The following is a 23,917-nucleotide window of genomic DNA, read 5'->3' as shown; positions in this document are numbered from 1 at the left end:
AGATAATATTGATGAACTGAATCATACTAAAAGCTCCAAAATTATGATCTTTTAACAGAGGGAAAGCACGAACGAGGCTACCGAGAAAAACAATGATGTTTTTTAATATACTATTCAATGCAGATCTTAGACGTGAATATTTTTCATCCCAATAGAAAACTGCCCAAATTATAGTCGTGACAACCATGTACACTTTCTAGTCTCTTCGCATTAGATAGAGCTATATCGACCTTATACCAATACTTTCCAACTATTTTGAAAACGATATTCCTCAAGCATTTACAATTAATAATAATCAAACAAATATTATCCCGGATCATCAATTTGGCTTCAGCATTCAACAACTGGGTGGAGAATCTAATACTAATAATGAGACAAGACAGAATCGCAAAAAAATTATTCTGCTAAATTTGTTATGTGTCAAGCTTTTAAAAGGGTTTGGCATCGGGCTATTTTTCTATATATCAATGCACTTTAGCCTCACTCCTATTGCAATATTATAAAATGTTACTTACAAAACAGACATCTTCAGATCAAGTTGAATTAGGTGATCACAGGGAAGCATATTTTAGCCCTGTGCTATAAACGGCTGATATTAAAACCCACACAGAAACAATAACAGCGATGTTTGCTAATCGTGAAGCAGTTTCAAGCCAATAAGAATGATCTATTTCAGGCTTCAGAAACATTACGAGCTACTAAATACATTTCCTTATTGATTAAAGTGTTGTAGAAGTAAAGTTAGTGGAATAAAGTCTGTCCATATTTCTTTTATCCTCAATCAAGTGATTGTATACCTGAAACTCGTAACAATATACAACTCCCTTAAAAGGATTAAACAAGATACTTTGCTCTTAACCTATGTAGTGTATCACATAGGAAATGCTTATCGCACAAATGTCTGAAACAAGGCTACAACTCAAAGCTAAATTTTCTAAAATGTTTTGGCAGTTTGGAAGAAAATCTCATGTAACAGTGGGAAATAAATTGCCTTTACATAAATTTATTTTGAGCATAAATTCTGTATTTGTTCACAGAATTAGATTTTATTATATAGCTATGCAGTTTGATTATGCTTCAAAATCAAGCCTTGTCTTTATCCAGAGATCAAATTTAAAGTCGATTGCCAAATATTAAAAGCTTCTTGGTACATTAAAAAATGAAGTGATTTACAGAGACTGAAATTATTTTCATAGAGGACGTAATTTCCAGAAGAAGTAGGAAATGTTTGAGCTACAAACGTTGCAACCAACTGTATATTTGCTGTACAATAGTACTCATACACAGGTACTATTAGGCGTTTTACTTGAGATTGAGTGGTAGAGAGGCTTGACTGCCCTTAACTCAGTTTATTTAATAAAGGCAGTTTCTTTTCCATCTCATAAATTATAGACTTTCTATGTTTTTCACTGAGTTTCAGTTACGGTATTTAAATCACTGTTCATGTTCTATCGTATTCGTTTTAACAACTTCGTCATAACTAACTATTGTTATAAAGTATATCTATTTATTGTTCCTAACATTTGAGAACGTTGTAAATAAAGCATAACGAAAAACATTCTATATAGTAGCTTAATTAATTTTTAAAGGTTAGTTAGGGCAATGACTTCGCACGTTAAATAAAAATAAAAAAAAAAACATTAAAACAATTAAACATTAAAAAATCAATATCACATTTACTGTGTTTTCAAAAATTATTGAAAATAGAAAAGGAAATATTTTACATTAAAAAAAGAACAAAGTAACATTCCTATACAACGTGCTGAGTATACCAACAAATATAGAGCCTAAGGAGGAAACGAAATAAGAACGAAATATTGTTAGTTACTACCAAAATATCATCAGGAAATCGCTAACAGAGAAATATCTACATATTTCTTCACTAATTGATAATGTTAGTTTAGAAAACTATTCTGCATTTCATGAAATTAACCGATAAAGAAACAGTTATAGCGTTTCAATCAAAAGTAACCTAAAAATTTAAAATTACGAACAGAGCTTACAATTTATAAACATTTGGATATAGTATCGGTAAGGTTACTCGGGTTTTGTCCCGTACCTGTCTACGATATGACGGTAATTCTAGAACGTTTTTTTCTAGGAAAAAAAACTGTCACTATTCAAGTCAAAGTCATTAAAATGGGATGACTGTTATCAATATAGCCTATCAAGGATTTAATTTAAGTTATAAACATATATTTGTCAGTCGAACTTGGGACTTTCACAAGAAAGGAGTAATCAGTCTAATCTGCAATGGACGAAACATACTCATCTTGGGTAAGCTGAATTTATTTTATATGTGCTCTTGACTTAGAATTTCTTTAAATATCGTAGGTTAGCTTTTAAAAATCTAATATATATTTTTGGCGTTAGGCCTATTTTTGTAGTAGTTATTTGACTAGGTATTAGCAGGCGTTTTGATTGTTTTGTTAAAATAATTATAGAAAATATAAATTTATAATAGCATGCATATTGTACATCTTGGGTTTTTGATAGAAATTAATAAAAAAATCTATTACATAACTAACCATTAGGCAGAGTACAATAAGCAGATCTGGTGTTTGGATCTGGTGTTTATGGATCCCGTGTTTATATCCCTTATTACAATTATAGATACTTTATATATCGAATAACAGAACAATCAATCGATAACAATGTATCTAAAATGGGGAGACTTAAATAAGCCGTCTACACTCGTTATTCAATTGCTTTTATCGAACAATTCGATATATTATCCAACTTTGATGTATGTAAAAATCGTACTCAAGATTTATAATAAATTACCATAACAAGAAGAATCTTGTACAATTAGATTTTAAATACACAAATTTAACAATAACATTACAAGACAACAAAAACAACTGTGGCCTAGACTTAAATATCAAAGAAACCTTACAATATTTATAACTTGCCCAGCTTGATATCAATGAGTAACCTTTTTTGTGAAATGGAGGAAAGAATTCTCCCTATGTGTTACCAGGAGCCAAACCCACATGTTGAAGCTTTTTTTTTTTTTTTTTTTTCCTTTGGGATATTGGGGTGGATTCATAGATCCTCACACGTCAACCTGAGCTTATTGTGTGCCCCTTTGATGTTAGAGGGGTAAGCCTATCTTCGTGCCCTTAATTAGGCTAAGAAGCTTTTCCCCGATACTAGCATCTGGTTCGTCGCCCTGGTTGTTTGTCACCGAAAAGAGCCCTTCTCCTTGCTCCCAGTCTCTCGCAGTCCAGTATTATGTGTTTTGCAGTCTCTTCAGACTTATTGCAGAGTCTACACTCCGAGGCCTCATTTCGTAAACCTAGAGTGTTTAGGTGTTTCCTGAAGTGGCCGTGTCCAGTGATCAAGGCAATCACTTGCTTAACCCGATCCCTGCCCAGCCCCATCAGCCATCTGGTGAATCCGGAGCTAGAATCGGCAAGCAGTCTTTTGCCGAGTGCTTGTCCTTGGTGACTCTGCCACCGCACGCGGTGTGTCTTCCTGGACCATTTGTTTATACTTTGGCTACTTAAACAAATCTTGTCACTTGTGAGAAATATGTCACATATTTCCTCATATTAATCACCATTTTTAAAGTCTTAAAATATTAATTACTTCTTGTTGTTTATTTATTGTTTACATTAACATTACTATACCGGTAACTAATAAGTTGAAATCAAATGATAAGTGAAATAAATTGTAATATTGAATACAATATATAATATTGATATAAAAAACCGGGTCCGCTTTCATTTATACCCCTAACCATGTTTATTGACTCTTAAAGCTTCAATTTTCTTTTATTTTAAATACAAATTAAATTTTTGAAGTTAAAAGCAGTGTTCCATTTTCTTCTATTTTGTACATTTGAAGCTGTGTCTAGCTTATCCATTTTGTACAGTTTTTCTTATTATTTTTACATCTTTTTCAACATTTATGTTTATTGTTGATTTCAGACTGGCCTGATCTACATTTTCAATCTCATTGTTGGCACTGGAGCGCTAACATTGCCATCCGCATTCTTGCACTCAGGCTGGGCTCTCGGATCTGTGTTGATGTGTATCTTAGCATTTGTGAGGTCAGTGTGTGCAAAATTTGAAAAAAATATATTACTTTTGAGAAATATATATGTTTTTAAACAATGTAGGTTATAATTTTTCATAATTTTAGCTATTTACATATTGTTTATGAATAGCGTTGGGATATTCATCTAGTTTAGCATTTTTAAAGTGTGGATGAAAAATTATAGTATTATTTAAGGATGAATTAAAATGTTTTCGTAAATTTGTTGTTAGATAATTGGGCTGCAGTTTGATAAGCACTCGAATGATCGATAATATTTAATCATGATTAGAACAATTTAAATGCTGTCAGACGTGTTTACCCTGTTAAGTAGTTTTAAATACTAGGCTGCTCAAACTTAATATGAACAAAATTGTATTTTTTTTGTATAAACTAAAATGCGTACGGTATATTTCTTTGACATAGAAAAATATAGCTTCACCATAATACAATCTTAAAAGTGTATAAAATAATTCAGTTCGACAGTATTGCTCCAAATTAGTTAAAAAAAAATTAAATTGTTTGTATGGTATTTGAGTAATAGCTGCTAGAGATCGGGCCTACGCCAGTCTAGTCCCTCCAGTAATCCGGTCAAAGGCAGTGAGACCTGTACCACCGTCATTCAAGTCACTGTTTGTCGATGTGTGAGAGAGAGAGAGAAATAGCTATCTGTCATCGTAGCCATCAATTTGCGATCCCAGCCCATAATGACAGTCTATTATTAACAACATTGTTTTTCCGTTTTTGAATAGTGTACATATAATAGAGGAACTTGTGAAATATTTTTGTGATAATTTTTTTTTCTTATTGTGTCATTCATAATTTATGGTATTTATTAATTGTTGTGGGTTAAATTGATAAATTTTGTACTGTACGCTGACTTTATTTGTGATTTGAAATATTATCTGATATCGGAATCAGCATTTTTATTAGTGTACGTTAAAAATGCTGTCAAATGAAAAACTAAAACATAAAACTCTTACTTTAATTGAAAAGAATGAGATTATAAATAAACTTCAGAATAGTGCAACATTCACGCAACTAGCGACAGGGCATGGCATAGGGTGGGCAAGCATATTTAATATCAAGTAAAGCAAAGAAAAGAATTAAAGCCTTTTACGAAAGAAAATTATGATCTTTTCGACTAAACAGAAAAACTTTTGAAAACTGGTGAGAATGCATGTGTAGTAGAATGTTTTTTTGCCTGGTTTTGTACAGAAAAGAAACATACGTACACATTGTCAGGACTGATGATAAAAAAAGCTAAGTATTTTTATACAGAAATAAAAAAAAGGATGATTTCAAGCTCATAAAGGTTTATTACAAAAATGTTATGGAATTTGCCTGCTTAATTTTAGTGTTAAAAAAATAACCTGTGATGAACCAGCAGTTGAAACTTATAAACAAAAGTTTCTAAAAGTTGTCAGTGATTTGAAACTTGATCCAGACCAGGTGTATAGTGCTCGACGAAACTAAACCTTTTTTGGAGGTTCTTACCTGATAAAACACTTGTGCATTTAAAGCTGAAGCTAGTGCTCCAGGCTAAAGAAAGCAAAACAGTTTACACCATGTGCTAACACTAGCGAGAAACATATGTAGCGCGCACGCACACTACTATTTTAATATAGTAATTTTTAGATGGGTATTTTAGTAATTACACAGTGTGTAAATTAACTGGACTAACCCAAGTCCCTTTAACCGCGTGATGTGAGGTGACTGGCCGTGCTGAGGAAATGCAAGGGTCAGCACTCGTCAGCACGGGTCGGCAGTCGAGTTGAGGGCTCGGAGGTAGGCGGAGGGATTGGCAATGTAGAGTGTGTGAAGTAAGTCTATTTGGTGGAGTGAGATGCGAACACACCGGTACACATATAGTAGTTTGGGGTGCGCCTAACGAGTGTTTTTTAGTGCATTTTGAATATAGATTGGGACTCAAACAAAGGAGAAACGTGAGTAATTATTTCATTCAAGACCCTTCTCAACCACTATTCTAAATTTCCCTACGAGCTAGGGTGGTGGCAGCAAAACGCTATCCCTTTTATTAACCATGAGCCTCTCTGGCTAATATCGGAGGGCTTACAGTGGTGGCAGCGGTGGGATACGATAATTAAACCAGCAAATTATTTCAAAATGATTTCAAAACTTTAAAAGAACTCTAAAAAGAAATAAAGAAGTGTACCACGTGGTTGAGAAAATTATTAGAACATTTCAGTTTACACTCCATTATCCAAATAACTACTATTCTAAATTCATTTACAAATTAATTGCAATGTTATATTTCTAAATTTCGAGTAAATTCAACTTATATGAACGAAGATGGACTTGGATTAGTTCTGTGTGCTTATTACACCATGTGCAACGCCATTACACTATGAAGCGGAAGTTGGACGCCATCATCATACCGTCATCATAGAACATAGAAAGGAACAAGGAGGGCATACGTCACCGGACATCCAGTGATCCAGACCGGAACTACCAACTGCCGACCACTGTCTACGCAGATGTTGTCATCTCCGTCAACGCAGTCACGATCATCCACAGCCTTCGAGATGGCAGCCCTGTCACTATTTGGTGAGCAGTGGGAACTTTGTTAAATTAAATTAAATTAAATCATTGGCGAAACCTAAGATTAGACTACGTATTATTAGTAAATAGTTGGTTAAATAATATGGTTCAAAATGCTTTGGAAATAAATGGTGAATGCAGCATTGAGGCCAGGCTTTAAGCATTAAACTTCTTTATTGACAAACAGATTCAGAATTATTTAAATAAAGAGAAATTAAAAGGATAACATCCTAGTATTTTATTTTGCCAAAGCCTCCATGTCAGGTCGTCACCTCCAGAGGCATTCAGTCCATCATGTTTTCAGCGTAAATATAAGCAGAATAACGTGTTGATTAAAATCATTTGCTTGGAAATAGGGATATGCCAATGATTCTATATTAGCTTACTGTTCTATGTGATTGATAATTCATTAATATCTGTATACGAAAAGAAACCCGTAGAAAATTTTAATATAAGTGTAAAAGAGTATAATAGCAATAATTGTTGGAAGTAACTTGTTGCTGACTTATAAAAAGGGTAAATTTCGAATTATACTGAAAACAAAGTGATATCAGTTAATGTGATTAACTATTAGAGTATATAAGTAATAGCACATAGTATATCATATAACAAATACGATTATTTAATATTATTGCAGCTGTATTGAGTCACATTACAGTATTGATATACTTGTATATCGAGGCATTGTTAGACTATTGATCCATTGATAACTCAATACTACCGATTAGTGATTGGTATCATTTGGAAATCGAAAAACTTTTATTGTTTGATGATCCATTATCGAAAATTGAAAAAAAAAAGGGGAAAGTTATTTTACTGGAAAAATAGGGAAACTAGTTATTCACATTGTTGCTGTCAACGTCTTTTTAGGGATTTCATTTAGAGCGTTTAAGTTTAACTATTGAATATCACTGATAACCCTAGAGAATTGTATAGCTACTGTATTCCAAAGAGGAAAACCAAATTTTTTTAAATTATTAACGATGGGCACTGTACACCTAGAAGGGAAGACCGTTGAGGTCCAAGACGCCTTTGATGCCATATCGAATAAAGTGAGGTCGCTTCAAGTAAACACTAGATGAAACGTTAGCCAACGCTTCTACCTCCGCGGTGAACAAAACTGAAACATCTCCGTACCCGATGGACATGACCCTTGCAGACAGCAAGCCGTCATTTGAGCTTGTCTCAAGTATAGCCCATTACGATGGAGAGAAAGCAGATCTAGTCGCCCCCTTCTTTGACAACATCGAAGGAATTGGAGAGCTCAGCAATTGGAGTGAAGCTCAAAAACTTCAAGTTTTTAAAACTTAAACTACTAACAGGCAGTGCTCTACAGTTTTGCAAAGTCAGACGAAAAATGTAAAAACTCAACAACTTTAGAAGAAATAAAAGCTGCTTTTATGGAAAGATTCGGCGATAGCCTACCAGATCATTACTACTTCGAGCAATTGGCTAGCATACGACAAAACAGAGGAGAAACTATTGAGCAGGTTTCTCTGACCGAGTAAAAAGGGTCAGTGATTAAAACTCTAAGAGTTACAAACAAACAACGCTGAAGCAAACCAAATTTCTGAGAGAAGAGGCCGATAGAAGAGCCATGGATGCCTTTGTAAGAGGATTAAATGGTGAAATAGGACGGCAGACCAGGATCAAGTTCCCTAAAACATTCAGAGAAGCTGTAACCACGGCGATAGCTCTAAACAACTTAGAGAAAAGACCATCCGAATTTGAGGAGAAGACAAGGCGAGTTTTTGGAACGATCACCGATACTACGTGTTACACTTGTGGGAAACCAGGCCATAAAGCCAGAGAATGCCAATCCAGGCGAGTAGATATTGTATGTTATACATGTAAGAAGAAAGGTCACAAAGAGAGGGATTGTAGAAGTAAAAGTGAAACAACTACCTATATTGTGAAAATTGCCGAAAACCTGGACACACAGCAAACAATTGTTGGGGTATGAGAAATACAGCATTAGGAAGAGGCGCAGCTAGAGGAGGAACCTTCAGGAGCAGAGGGTATCAGCATGGAGGACGTGGATCAGCTTCGAACACGTTAAACCACAACGAGGGACCCAGGCACGCCGCTGGGAACCTCAGAAATCATTAAATCTGAAACCACACGGGACTCAGACAGGCGAAGTTTGAATTTCAAAGCTGTTGCCACTTTGACACAAGAAAATGTGAGTGAATTAATTGTACAAGGGTGCATAGGAGGAGTGAAACGGTCTCATTGTAATCGATACAGGAGCACAAGTATCACTGATCGATAGGACAATGGCTCAGAACAAGCTAACTCCAACTGAAATCCAAATACAGGGTATCACTGGTGCTGTTATGAACGTTTACGGCACTGTAACAGAGACCTTGCAACTGGAGTTACTTGATTTAAAATGTGACTTCGTAGCAACAGATCTCCCTGAAGATTATATTGCTATCCTAGGATACGATGTTTTGAAACGAAAAAAAGGCTGTGATTGACCTTGAGAATAAGTCTCTGAGTATTGGAAAACAAGATAGCATGCAGTTTCCATGAAAGAGAATCCCCTGTAACTCGAAGCAGGAGAATGGCATTGGCATTGTTCAATGTTCCCACGAAACAAGTTCAACAAACCTTAATCCACCAAAACAAATCCTGAAGGAAGAAATATCTGACATTTTAGCGTATAGTCGCACAAACATCAACGTGCCTGCCCGTTCAGAAATGCTTATTCAAGTAAAATTAAGCAAAAACAAAAAGGATCAAATGGAACAAATGGAAGGAAAAACCAGTAATTACAGAACCAGCGTTAGTAAAAGTTCATGGCATCAATGTCGCTAGAAGCCTTTCAAAAGTGAATAAAGGAATGTGTTGGACCAAAATCATAAATATCACATCTGAAAATTTAGTGATATACAAGAATACGCTGCTCTGCAAAATAGAAGAGCCACACACAGTGAAGCAAATAAAGGAGCATGGAAACGAGTAAATCTAACACAAAATAGGACAGAGGAATTCAATGGAAAACTTGAAGAAAAATTAAAGCACCTCCCAATTGAAGACCAAAATAAATTAAAAAAAAATGTTCTCCAACGCTACAAGCGTCTATTTAGCTTAGGAGGAATAGAGAATTTGGGGTGTACTTCTTTAGTTACTCACAAAATCAACACGAGCCAACATCCTCCGATCAATAAGAAACCTTACAGAGTGCCACAATCACAGAGAGGTACTCTACAAAATTTGATACAAGAACAATTAGATAAAGGTGTAATTGTACCCAGTACCTCCCCATGGTCAGCACCGGTAATCATTGTCCCCAAGAAAGCAGGCTCTGATGGTACCATCAGTTATCGTCTATGTGTAGACTATCGGGAACTCAATAAAATTACAGTTCCGGAAATATATCCCCCTTCCAGATATACATGAAACTTTAGACATGTTAGGAGGGCAGTCAAGTACTTCTCAGGCACTGGATCTGAATTCAGGTTTCTATCAGGTAAAAATGCACCCTGAAAGTCAAGAGAAGACGGCCTTCAGTACTCCTGATGGTCATTATGAATATACACGCATGCCAATGGGATTGATCAATTCTCCTTCTGTATTTCAACGATTGGTTGATACTACTCTCACAGGTCTGAAAGGAAAAGCATGTTTGCCCTACATGGATGATATCCTAATCTTCAGTTCGAGTATTGATCAGCACGCTAAAGATCTTAGTGAAGTTCTAGAGAGATTTCAAGAGGTAAATTTGAGTATCCAGTTGAAGAAATGCCAAATAGCAAAGTCTTGAAATTAACTTCCTAGGCCATGTTGTATCGAGAGATGGAATCAAACCATGTCAGAATAAGATTGAAGCTGTCAAAAATTTTCCAAGACCCAAGAATGAAAAGGAACTTCGTGGATTTATAGGACTATGTAGTTACTATAGGAGGCATGTACCGAAATTTGCCGACATCGCTAAACCTCTGACAAAATTAAACCAAAAAAAGACCAAAAGTTTTGAGTGGAACGAAGAAGCGGAAACATCATTTGAAAAATTGAAGACCATCCTTGTAACTGAACCTTTATTAGTGTATCCAAATTTCTCCAAGGAATTCGTCTTAAGCACTGATGCAAGTAAATGTTGCACTTGGCGCAGTATTAGGACAAGTGATTAATGGAATAGAACACCCTACCCTATCGCCTATGCGTCAAGACAGTTAAACTCTGCTGAGCAGAATTATACAGTAACAGAAAAAAGAACTTTTAGCAGTTGTATGGGCAGTAAAGTATTTCCGATGCTACCTGTACGGACGATCATTCTCCTTGTATACTGATCACAGCGCAATCAGATGGCTGCTGTCGCTAAAAGATCCTTCGAGTAGACTCACTAGATGGGCACTGAAATTGGCTGAATATGACTACAAGGTATTCCATAAACCAGGGATTAAAAAATCAAACGCTGATTGTCTGAGCAGAATTGTGTGCAAGAATACTGTGGAAAGTCTACCTATATTGGATGTGGACAGCATTAAAGAAAATCAATGTAAGGATGAAGAGTGCCAGAGATTGAAAAAATACCCTCAGTTCAAAACAAGTCCACAAGGAGTCATCTATATAAAGAGGCAGGACAGACAACTGATAGTCGTTCCAAGACGGTTAAGAGAGAAGGTTATTCGTTTACACCATGATATCCCGACAGCAGGTCATGGAGGTATCAAGAAGACGATGTTAAGAATCCAAGAAAAGTTTTATTGGCCGAAAATGAAATTAGATGTTGTCTCCTTTATCAGAGCATGTGATCCATGCAATAAAAGAATGGATTACGACGGAAAAAAACTAAAGCACCTTTAGGTAAATTTCAAGAAAGTACAGAATTTGGATACCGGATTTCGTGTGACATTGTTGGCCCATTACCCCTAACAAGCTCCAAAAACAAATACATACTGACAGTTATAGATCATTTTACAAGGTACGGAGAGTTTTATTGCATTGCCAGACCAAAACTGCAGAAACAATAGCCCGAGCACTTGTGCAGAGAGTCATTACGAAAGATGGGAGTACCCTGTGAATTAATTACTGATCAAGGCTCAAATTTCACATCCGAAATAATGAAAAGCATGTGTGCTCTACTAAGAATAAAGAAACTTCAAACCACCGCATATCATCCCATGAGCAATGGTAGAACAGAAAGAGTTCATAGATCCATACCCAAGATGCTAAGTCATTATGTCAACCGAAATCAAACAGACTGGGACGAGCTCCTACCAATGGTAAATATGGCTTATAACTCTCAAGTGCATGATTCAACAGGAATTTTTCTCCTTTTGAGCTAGTCTTTGGAAGAAGAGATGAAGACTCCCTTAGAAGATGATCTATTGATCACAGAAGAAGATGATGGTTACCCTGATTATGTCGAAGATCTTAAGATGAAGTTGAATGCCGTAAGGAATTTGTCTCAACAATGCCAAGACCATGCAAGAACCCAGCAAAAGAGACAATACGACAAGAATTCTAAGCTAAATAAATTTGAAGAGGGCCAACGAGTATACCTTCACGTGCCCCAAGTGAAAAAAAGGAAGAGTGAAGAAGTTGTCTAGACCATGGAAAGGTCCATACACAATTGTCAAGGTTATATCAGATTTGAATGTCGTACTCCGAATTAAAAGGAAGAATGTAACTGTACATGTGAATCGAGTAAAACCCGTCACCGAGTTTAAGTTGCAAGAACAAGGAAGTAGCCAAAATGATCCAAAAGCTGCTCAGGTAGCAGAAGAAGAAGAACAGGAAGAAATCATTGAAGAGACCGAAGACCATGAAGAGGCATTCAATAGAGTAGCCGGACAAAAATGAAGAACAAGACAGGAGAGAACCAAGCCCAGGAACCGCAGAAGAGCGACCAGGCCCCTTTTAGATCCATAAGAGATAGAAGAAAAACCGTGTAGATTTCAAAGACTATGAAGTTTATTAAATAATAGGAATGTATATACATATTGTTATGACAGTGAACGCGTATTGCAACTTCGTTTATTTAGTAGTTAAAAGTAAACGCAATGTATTGAATAATTATGTATTGTTTGTTATTTGAGGATGTTATATGATACACTAAAATATTCCTCGTTAGTATGTTATGCTTCTTGTCTGATGTGTAAGTAAAAGATGTTTTAGAGTACCACGTACAAAGTAGAATGCAATAGTTACTCCGAATTGAATGGGTTGTAATGCGTGAGTATGAATGTTGTATGACTGTGAAACGAATGTTGATGAATGGGTATGCAAGGTGTGTGAATAAAAGCCAAATTAAAGGATCCAAACAACTCAAATGTGTGATTGAGTACACTATAAGGAAAGAAGTTATATCTACGCAGGTTAAGATAAGAAACATAAGATCAAGCTGTACGTAATAAAATAAATTCGAATAAGTCAGGATATTCATGAAGTAAACAATTATTAGGATCTAAATGATGATTTCAGGAATACTTGTACTCTTTGTCGAGACAGGAATGGCAGAGAATGAAATGACACAGGGAATCGTTTTCAAGAAACTTCATGACACAATTATTTCCGAGGATGAATGGAAGATTGTATTAGATTTTAATATGATAGAAATAAGAGACGAACTTGAGTCACTTAAGACATTGTGCACAGACTTAGTTTAATTATACGAACACTAGTGTAAAATGTGTGGGATGAGGACTTTTGCTTTCGAATATTAGTAGAATTAAGACCGGGATAGACCAGTATGAATCCGATGTAAGTGACTTATTTAGACTTCTACCTACAGAACGCTCCAAGCGAGGACTAGTTGATGCAGGAGGATATGCATTGAAAATGGTTGTTTGTTGTGCCCACTAGCGAAGATATGGAACAAGTTAATAGTAAAGTTTGAAGAGATAAAAAAGATTAGCGGATCACTGTTGAGTTCTAGAGAAAACCAAATCACCTTAATGAAAGACATGAATGAAAAGATGGTAACAAATACTAAAGCCATATCAGAGATAATGACTAAACTTACTCATTCAAATAGCATGTTTAATCACTTCACTCCGAGGATTCGAACAAGAAAACATTATGCTACATCGTTCATTAACAAAACATTTAAAATCTGTCAGTCTAGCACGTCATTTAGGTCAAACCATAGATGAAGCAAAGTTAAGAATTGTTGAGTTTAGGCAAGCTTTAGAATTAGTAAACCACAGGTAGAATAAGCAGCAAATTACTACCACCCCATGAGTTTGTAAAACATATTGCTTGACATAGGAAAAGTCATACCTCGTCATTTGAAACTAATTTATACCAGTTTAATGAAGAAGACGTATTTATGTATTACACACCTTTTGCACTGCTCATGCTTTAGCCACCAAGACAGGAATTAGATTGATCGTAACTGTACCTTTAAGTTCGCAAGACAGACGTCTTGAACTTTATAAAGTAGAAGTTATTCCATTGTACCAAACAAACCTTCAACATTGGTTAAAATGGAATGTACAAGTTGATTATTTTGTTGATCTCCAAAGAGAGACAGTATTATGCACCTATCGATTTTAACACACTAAGTCAGTGTAGACTAAGTCATTTTTTATTTGTGTCCTAAACTCTATAAATGTATTGCATCATAGCGTTAATGATTGTATATTCGCTCTATTCATGGGATCTAACCTAGTCACAGAAAAATGTTCACGAACCTTAACCATAAATGTAACTTCACCTGTATGGATCCAAAACGGCAATGATTGGATCTATAGCCTAAAGGAACCATATAAAGTCATACTTAACTGTATGAGGAGTTCTGATGGAGAAAACTCAGTTATCTCTCCACCACATCTAGGTTTATTTAGAATTAACTTTAAACAAGTCTGGAATATTAAAACAGGCTTCAAGTTGCGCTATCTTTGGTAAATATAAATAAGTTATTCTCGAGGACTCAAGGAAATATAAAATATAAATTTGACATTAACCATTTGCACATCCCAAAGATTAATCCTGTTGCTATCTCACGAAGAAAATCTAATCTTTAAAAACAGTAGCTTGTTATCTGAAACAATGCAAAAAGTCAAGGACAATCTTAAAGATAATCACATAGAACTAGACCTTAACAAGCTTTTAAATGATACACATGTTTTGTACCCTAGTATCCAAAGAAAGTATAGAAACCCCACTGAACTATTTCTACATTATCATAGTTTTCAATGTTTTATTTTGTTCATTTTGAATAGTGTACTTTGCGTAGTTTTGTTTTGTCACAGGAAAATGCCAACCTGTGCGAGGATGTCCTCAGTTGCTGAGCGGCAAGCCCCAACCATTCGAGTAGAACATGGAACTCCGCTCGCAGAAATTATTCAGGAGTCTTCCTTTGTTCAATTCAATACACCAAGCCCCGCCTTGAAGTACGGTATTGTGAAATTCATTGTAGTGCTGAACCAGTCAGGTCAGTGTTGCAAAGACTATATTTGTTATAAATATGTGGGGACTTGCCAAGCTCAAGAAAATGTAATGTAGTTAGGAGGACATATATCTTAAGTGATTGTCAATGTCAAGTAGAATTAAATTGGTAGATTATAAGAACTTACGCAGCCTAAAATACTATTTTGTCCTTTTAAGTTGTGAAAAAATGATGTAATGTAAAATGTTATCCTATACATTTTTTTTGAAGTATTGTAAATGTTTGTTATATTCTGAGAATCTAAGATGTATCAACCATGAAAATTCTGTATGATCCATCTTTTCCTGAAAGGGAGAGTGATGTAGCGCGCACGCACACTACTATTTTTAATATAGTAATTTTTAGATGGTATTTTAGTAATTACACAGTGTGTAAATTAACTGGACTAACCCAAGTCCCCTTTAAACCGCGTGATGTGAGGTGACTGGCCGTGCTGAGGAAATGCAAGGGTCAGCACTCGTCAGCACGGGTCGGCAGTCGAGTTGAGGGCTCGGAGGTAGGCGGAGGGATTGGCAATGTAGAGTGTGTGAAGTAAGTTCTATTTTGGTGGAGTGAGATGCGAACACACCGGTACACATATAGTAGTTTGGGTGCGCCTACGAGTGTTTTTTAGTGCATTTTGAATATAGATTGGACTCAAACAAAGGAGAAACGTGAGTAATTATTTCAAGACCCTTCTCAACCACTATTCTAAATTTCCCTACGAGCTAGGGTGGTGGCAGCAAAACGCTATCCCTTTTATTAACCATGAGCCTCTCTGGCTAATATCGGAGGGCTTACACATAAACTTGATCTGCTTGTTATTGGAGAGATCAAAAATCCGACAGCTTTTAACAATGTAAATATCCCTGTGACATATACAAATCAGAGCTGTGGTTGGATGATGAAATCTTTATTTTTGCAGTGATTTCATTAAACTTTGTACTAGCAGTCCAAATATTTATACAGGAACAAAAATTGCTTTGGAAGGCCCTACCACTCCTAGACAATTGCCCTGGACACCGGATGAAACTGAATTAAAACCAAATGATGGCTGTATTCAAACATTATTTTTACCAACCAATCTTATCCGAGTCCTATAGCCAATGGATCAAAATGTAATTCATACCATTAAAATGAATTGTGAAGGAAACTTATGAAAAATATAATAAAACAAAAATAAAATGAATTGCAACAAAAGTCTGTTGTATAACGTATTGAATAGCGACAAGAATATTGTTCAGTCTTAAGAAGGTCAATCTCAAAAATTTTGTTTTCAATCTGCAGAATGCTTGCTTGATAGAAAGAAAAAAGGAAAACGATATTGTGTGTTCATGGGTGAATGTATGGCCTGAAAGAACTCTTGAAAGAATAGAAGACGCAAACATCAAGTACATCTGAAAATGGTCAATCTATCGGATAATATTCAAGCGTTTATGATCAAATTTAAAATGAAACTTGACAGAATGAACTTCAGAAAGCTATTGCTCCTCTTTGTGGTGGAGACGAAGAAAACCTAACAATAATTGACGTTCAATCGTGGTTTCTTTGTGCAGCCCTGAAGAAAACCTTCAAATCATGAGTGATAGAAAATTTGTTCAAGAAATCGTTGAAGAAGAATACTTTGAGGAGAAAATCAAAAACATTTGAGAAACAGTTCACTCTGTAAATGTTGACATTGCAATAGCAGCCTTTCGAACAAGCATCAAGAGGGCTGAGGAAAAAAAGAGAAACAGCACAAGACATCTTGGTTTTACAAAGACTTTGTCAATGTTTTGAGAAAGTGTTTTATATCTAAGAATCAATAAACTAAAGACAGTTTTTTGTCAGAAATAAAGCGATACAAGAGTCTAACAAAACTAACACTTCTTAAGAACTTGAAACCGAGTTGAGCCTACATTTATTTCCTAGTTTTCCATTTTTATTTTACTAAACAATCTTTTTAATATACAGTACTGTATGTGTTTAATACAAAAGTTTGATAATTTAAATGCATACTGTATTTCTACTGCTGTGCTGTACTTTTTTTATTTTAAGATTCTATTGTACATCTTATGGTAAGAATTGTCTTTTTTGAGTAACAATACATTCTTTTATCTAATATTTTAAACTGTTTTTCAGTTGAACTCCAGTAATCCGGCTTTTTGACTAATCCGCCACATATCTGGTCGTATTAATGAGGGACTAGTGTACCGTTGTTTTGTCAATAAGCTATTACAAAATAACATGTTGAGTTATTATGTTCCAGTAACTGTTACTGTGGTAACATGTTAGTATACAAAGATTTTAACTAACTCACTACAATGTAACATAGACTAAACAAACGGGTTAATTCAAATTTTCACTATACAACACAATAATTGGGTATTACAGAGTCCTAGTCTACTATTTGTTATTAGACTATACACTTGCGTATTTTAAATAATAGAAAGTAAAAAATAAGCTTTTCAAGCACTCATGTAATCTGAGCTTAAATTTTGGTACTATCTCAAGGGATTTTTTTGTTACCAAGGCCCACACTAGTGGCCAGGGGCATTTCTGTTTGGTATTTTCATGACCTCAGATCACATCCCAGATTGTCCAACTTCTCCAACGTCACATGAGTTGTACAATCTAGGACGTGATTTGAAGTTGGGAAAATATCGATCAGAAATACCCCTGGCCAGTGGGCTTTGGTGATGCCACTGCTTTTCTGGCGAAATAAGAAAAACTCGAGATAGTACTCAAGTTCAAGCTCGTAATACAATCATCGAGAACCTAATATAAACCTTTTAATGTACAATAAAACTTTCTGTAGTGTAATATTTCCATTCCTAGCCTCATTAATTGTACGAAATGGCCTCGGCTGTTACTGGTTACTGATTAACCTAAAATCAGAAAATCATTATGAAAATACCAAATCATTCGCTTATTATACTGCAGATTAATGTCAATACTTGGATAGCAGGACACTTAGGATAGTTCAAGAAAATTTTTTTATAAATTAAACTAGCATATTGGTTTGAATAATAATTCACAAAACTATTACATGCTAATGTTAACAGCTATGTAACGGCAACATTCGTGGTAGAGGCAATGGCAACAGGCAACGCCCTCATCAACTTCTCCAAAATGAAGCAACTCCGGCAGATTGGGCGCTGTTTGGATTTGGTATGATTTGTTACTTGGTACTATATAGTATCTTTTCCTTAAACAGTATTTGTGAGTGTTGATTATCTTATATCCAAAGAAAAGTAAAAATGAACAAAATTAATGAAAAGAGAATTATTTTTTGATTGGCAAAGTCATTGTAATATGAAACACTGTGATTTCCTCTCTTATGCAATCTCTCATATGGTCAGGTGGTATAATTTTCAAAATCCTTCTTTGTAACTATTATAATTTCTTATGTCTACTGCCCTTCCCCATAATCCAATTCCATATCTTAGAATTGATTCACTTAGATGTATTGACATAAGGTGTAAAGTATTACATGGCAGATATTGTTTTAAAGAGTAGAATTTTCCCAGACTGAATCTTAATCGTAGACATATTTATTAAGATGAAGATCACATTTTAAGTGTTTGACTATGTATGCAGTTTAATATTAGCTTGGGCACTACTTACTATTGGGGAATGAAAATCAATGACTAGATTTTTTCCATTCATAACCAATCTATAATTCACAGTTTTTAGCTTGGCAAAGTCATGCTGTAATTGCCTTCCAATACATTTTAATGGTTACTACAATGGCAGTGTCATCTGCGTACATGTATACTTTTGAATATTTCATCAAATTTGGTATTTAATTCACATACAACAAATTTGGGATTGGTCCCAAAATACTCCCCTGTGGTACTCCTGACTTATTATTGGCCATGTGCAATATGTGTCATTGACTTTATCAACTAACTTTCGAATTTCAAAATAGCTTCTGAACGAGTCTTTCAAATATTTGTTAATTCATTTTTCTCAAATACTTCAAGTATTTTGCAATGCTTTAGGGAGCGAACACTTTAAAAAAATTAACAAAAGTTATATGTATTTGTTCTTTCCCATTTAATTTATTATTTGCAAAATCTTAAAAATCAATTAATTGATAATTGGTGCCTTTACCTCTTTGATATGTGTATTGACTTAATGTTATGATCTTGTTTTCTTCCAAATATTTAATGAACTGATTCCCAAACATACCTTTCATTTATTTTATCTAATTCATATAATATCGATGTAAGACAGGAGTTCTTAAATACTTTGTGATCATCTCCCTTGTATATTGGCCTTACTATTGCAGTTTTAAGTTTATCTGGAAACTCCCCACTTTTAATTCATGTGTTAATCAGTTTTTTTTAATTAAAGGTGAAAAAAACACCTTTACATTAAAAAAATTGAACAACATTTTAAAAGATCTGTTGTCTTTCCTCATTTAATTCTGTTAGATCATATGTCTGTAGTCCCTACACTCTAATACTCTGTAATGTACTCAATTCTGATACTATCAATTCTTTTTCATTTTATTTATAATTTTAATACATTTTCCTGTACTTGCCTTTGGTATATAAAATTATGTGAAATTTGTATGCATATTCTCATTCTGCTTGTCCATTACTATTACATCACAGTAATTAACTACTTTATCCCCTTCTTTTGTAGAAATGTCTACAAATCCCTGACAAACCTCATATTCTTTTCAACCTCTTCCATTTATACAAAAAATATTGATTGTATTATTAACAGAATTTCTATTTTTCCCCAATTAGACAATTCATTTTAGCTCATACCTCTTTAATATTTCTTTACAGTTATTTAAAACTTGTAGATAATACCCTATTTTGCCTCTTAACAATTCTGTATTTATTAACCTTTAATCATATTTTTTGTGAACCATGGTTTTTTGTTTGTGCCCCTTTTTTTACAAGTGTGTCTGTACATTTTTTATATGCTTTTCTAAAACTGTTAACTAAATAATTACATTAAAACTTTGTGTCAGACTGTTACCATATGGTACAGTCCAATCATAATCAAATATTACTTCTTTTAATATTTTTCTATCAATCCTATGATTTGTAAACAGACTTCTGTTACGTGGAAAGAACCCATTATCAGGTTGTACAGTGATAAGGCGAGTATAATGGTCAGCCAGTTTCAATTTCAGTAAAAGAAAATCAGCTGTTACCTTTATCAGCCCTGAGATAAGCATGATAAAGATCATGATCAGTCTGTTTCCCAAAAACTTCCCCTCTTGTAAATCCATTTATGTTTGAGAATAAACGTTCTCTGCCATTAAATTTTTAAGTATTTTAAATTCTAGATCTGTCGGGTCAATATTGACATCTCTTATAACCGAACTGGTTTTTTCATTTACTCTTTCATGAATAATGTTTTCCAAGGGCAGTCAAAATATTCATACAGACATTTAGTTGTAATATGAATATTCAAATATAACTGTATTTTCCTTAAATTTACAAGAATTCCCTCACAACAACCCATATTTGTTTTCAACTGATCATAGATACATTTTCCTTTTACAAGTAACATTATTCCTCCACCTTTCCTTTGCTTCTCTCAAACTATACAAACTAACAATCTTTCCAACTTAAACAGTTCTATCAGTCATTTTTTATATTGACTTCTGTTAAAATAATGACAACCGGTTTATTAAGAAAACTCCCAAAATAACCCAAAAACTGGTCCCAATTTTGTTTTAAACATCTTATATTTACATTAAGTGTTAAAAAAACATTACTGTACATTCTACAAAATGTTTTTCAAAACACAAAATATCATCAAAGGTTCTACAATAATTTGATCTTCTAGATTTGTCGATGCAAAAAAACTAAAAAAAATAAAAATAAGTGTACCATAACTAACTAGTTATCTCGTCCTATCCAAGTCATTTACCCTCTAAATGTTGAAAACTTTAACTGTGTCTGTTTCTCTCATTGTGACAACACCATTCTTAAACCAAATGTACTTAAATTGAATTCCCTTCCCCTTTGCGTTTGCTTCAAACACTAAGTTATAGTAATGTGTAGATACATTTTCGCTCACATAAATTCGTCCACCATTTACTTCCGTTGTGTCTCAGGATTTGTTACAATTTTCTTCCAGGCCATAATAAACTCTTCTCTCTTCTTTCTTCTTTCCATCTGCACAATTATTGTAGCCAGACTGTTGTCTGTGCGCGGTCTTCGAGAGCTGATGAGCCATCTCCATATTTTCTTTTTTCATTTCTATTCCTATCTTCATAGCTACATTGATAACAATCTGCTCAACATCCTCTCCTTGCCTTTCACAAAACTTTAGCTTGAAATTGTTTATTACGTCCATATGTTCTAGACTACATTCTTGAAGCTCTTTTCTTATTGGAAATTATATATTAATTTTAAACAAACTCTCCAATAATATAAGTTTTATTTTTGTGAGGCCTTTCGTACTCAATGAGAACATCTTCAGGCCCACACAACTGAATACAAGTAATAATAACAATAATAACATAAACAAATTTATACTAAATGAAAGCATAGATTACAATTAGAATACAAAGAGATAATATTCTATGACAGCACAGTATGTTATATATATATATATATATATATATTATATATATCTATATATATATAAAATAAAGTTGATATTTAGTTAGATCAAATATAAGTAACGGTGGATTTTGAAAAGGCCCAGGTTCGTTGTTTACCAGATTATTTTGGTTCTTTTTTATAAAAATTGTTTCATATGCATCAATGAATTTTTTATTTTGTACTTCTTTTAATAATTTTGCATTTGAAAGAGTGTCCAGTTTGAAGTGCATGTTTTGCCATGGCTGATCTTTCTTCCTGTTATATTTTAAACATGCCCTATGTTCCTTAGCTCTCTGTTTTAACTTTCTTTTCGTTTGGCCAATGTATTTTAAATGACAATTGTTACAATTAATTTGATAAATTCCAGATTTTTCTTCTTCATTAATTTTATTCTTGGATTTCCTAAATATATTCTTTAATTTAATTTTGGGGGAATTTGTTGATACATTAATATTGGCATGTTTCTTAAAACTTTTAGTAATATCTGTAGATAGATTGTTGTAGGAAACAGATATCCATTTTTCAGGTTCTTTACTTTTGATTTGATATAAAGCTGTTCTAGACTATTTAATCTTTTATTCATGTCTTCGATTTGTTTGTTTTTAGTCTGAATTGTTTGTTGCTAGTGTGAATTGTTTGTTGCAGCTTGATATATTCTTTTCCACTTCCGGACAAATTTGAGTTGCATTTTTAATTTCATGATATCGCCAACTCAAAAACTATTGGCTGTCTTATATTTCAATACATGTCACCTTGATGTTTTCCAAATAATTTTAGAATATTGTTATTTAGAGAATCTATTCTATCATCATTACTTTTATAAATTCCTATTATCTCCTCTCTGATGTCTACAAAGTTTTTTTTTTTTTTTGATTGTTCTTTTCATACTTCGAATTTGATCTTTTCTCTTCCTCGAATCTTTAGACAAATTTATTCTTTTTTACGATCATCAGTGATCAATTTTCTAAAAATTGATTCTCTGATCCCAGCACAACCATAGTGGAATTTTTTTGAACAAATCTTGATTGAACAATAAATAAAATCCTGTGCAAGCACGATGAATTCTGTATTGTCCCACAATCTACGAGGGGTATTAGAAGAATAAGGTTCCCTATGCCGTCAAGACAGAGTGCGATATGTTGGGAGAAATCAGGCAACACTGTCTTACCCATCAGCTGTCCCTCTCTCATATCCATACCACTCACGCCTCGCTATGTCCAACAGTGCCGCCCTAGCTACCTTCGAAGATGGATTTCCTAAAATTTCCCTATCGTTGTTACCGCCAGATTCGAAATTCGTTGTGTGTGATACGTTTTTTAAATGCAAAAACAGATTTCACCTATTGAAATTCATCATCAGTTAATTGAATGTTTATGGGGAAAAACTTCATATCTGTTTAAACACGTCTTCGGAAATGGTGTAGAGAATTTATGTGAAGGCCGCATGGAAATTCACGATGAAAACCGAAGTGGACGGCCTGTCATGACAATCGTCTTTTGGGACAGTAAGGGCTATGCTTTTGATCGACTTTTTGCCTCATGGAACAACAGTAAACTCTGACAGATATTCCTACATATTAAGAAAAACTGAGACGCGCGATCCAGACCGCCGGAGAGGAAGATTGTCCAGTGGTGTGAGGCTTCTCCATGAAAACGCTCGACCTCATGTCTCACGTCAGACTCAAGAACTGCTGACAAATTTTTCCTGGATATTGTGCCCCATCCCCCCTACAGCCCAGACCTAGCCCCAAGTGATTATCACTTATTCCCAAAATTAAAGAAACACTAGGGTGGCCAACGCTTCAGTACCGATGATGAAGTCAAGGAAGAGGTTACTCGATTCCTCAAAGGATTGGCGGTAAAAATTCTACAACATGGGGATAGAAAAGTTGGAGCATCGTCTACAAAAGTGTTTGGACAATGTGGTGATTATGTGGAAAAATAGCTTAACTGTTAAGATTTAAATTGATGTATAAACACTAAGTAGAAATATAGAGCTGCCTATTTAAAAAAAATCATGGGAACCTTATTTTTCTAATACCCTCGTATGATTAAAATAAGAGAGCCACTGCACTTAACTTTAATTATTCAACCACATCGAACTGATAACTGCACAACTTATCTATAGACTTGAAATTGTGCATAAGCTTCATTTCTTTATGAGGATCAGTTTAATTCATTATTACGCAACGTTTTAATTTATGTATATCCCTTTACTATGTATATCCCATCACAGTTTATAGTACACGTGTCAAATTTCAGAGATTAAAGACAGCCGGGGTGATTGATGTATCTAAATGTATACATGTTATGTAAAGGAAGAAGCTGAAAAACTTTCTCATTTTTATCATCAGTCATTTTTAATTTGGACTGCTTAC

At 34.4% G+C, this 23,917-nt stretch overlaps 1 protein-coding gene across 2 annotated transcripts in view; it reads left to right on the top strand.

Moving 5' to 3' along the window:
* The first annotated feature begins 2,124 nt into the window (after positions 1-2,124).
* Positions 2,125-23,917, top strand: part of LOC124367479 (transmembrane protein 104 homolog) — a 48,395-nt gene continuing 26,602 nt past the window's right edge. The window contains exons 1-3 of one of the 2 annotated variants that reach the window (XM_046824326.1): positions 2,125-2,277; positions 3,933-4,054; positions 18,025-18,130. In XM_046824326.1, coding sequence (XP_046680282.1) covers positions 2,254-2,277; positions 3,933-4,054; positions 18,025-18,130 — 252 coding nt within the window. In that variant the 5' untranslated portion in view covers positions 2,125-2,253. Of the gene's footprint in view, positions 2,278-3,932; positions 4,055-17,270; positions 17,345-18,024; positions 18,131-23,917 lie in introns of those variants that run through there. The other variant, XM_046824327.1, reaches the window with a different exon arrangement.

This window comes from Homalodisca vitripennis, chromosome 8, assembly GCF_021130785.1.
Source record: "Homalodisca vitripennis isolate AUS2020 chromosome 8, UT_GWSS_2.1, whole genome shotgun sequence".
NCBI classification, from domain to species: Eukaryota; Metazoa; Arthropoda; class Insecta; order Hemiptera; family Cicadellidae; genus Homalodisca; species Homalodisca vitripennis.
This window is presented reverse-complemented; position numbering and strand designations above follow the sequence as displayed.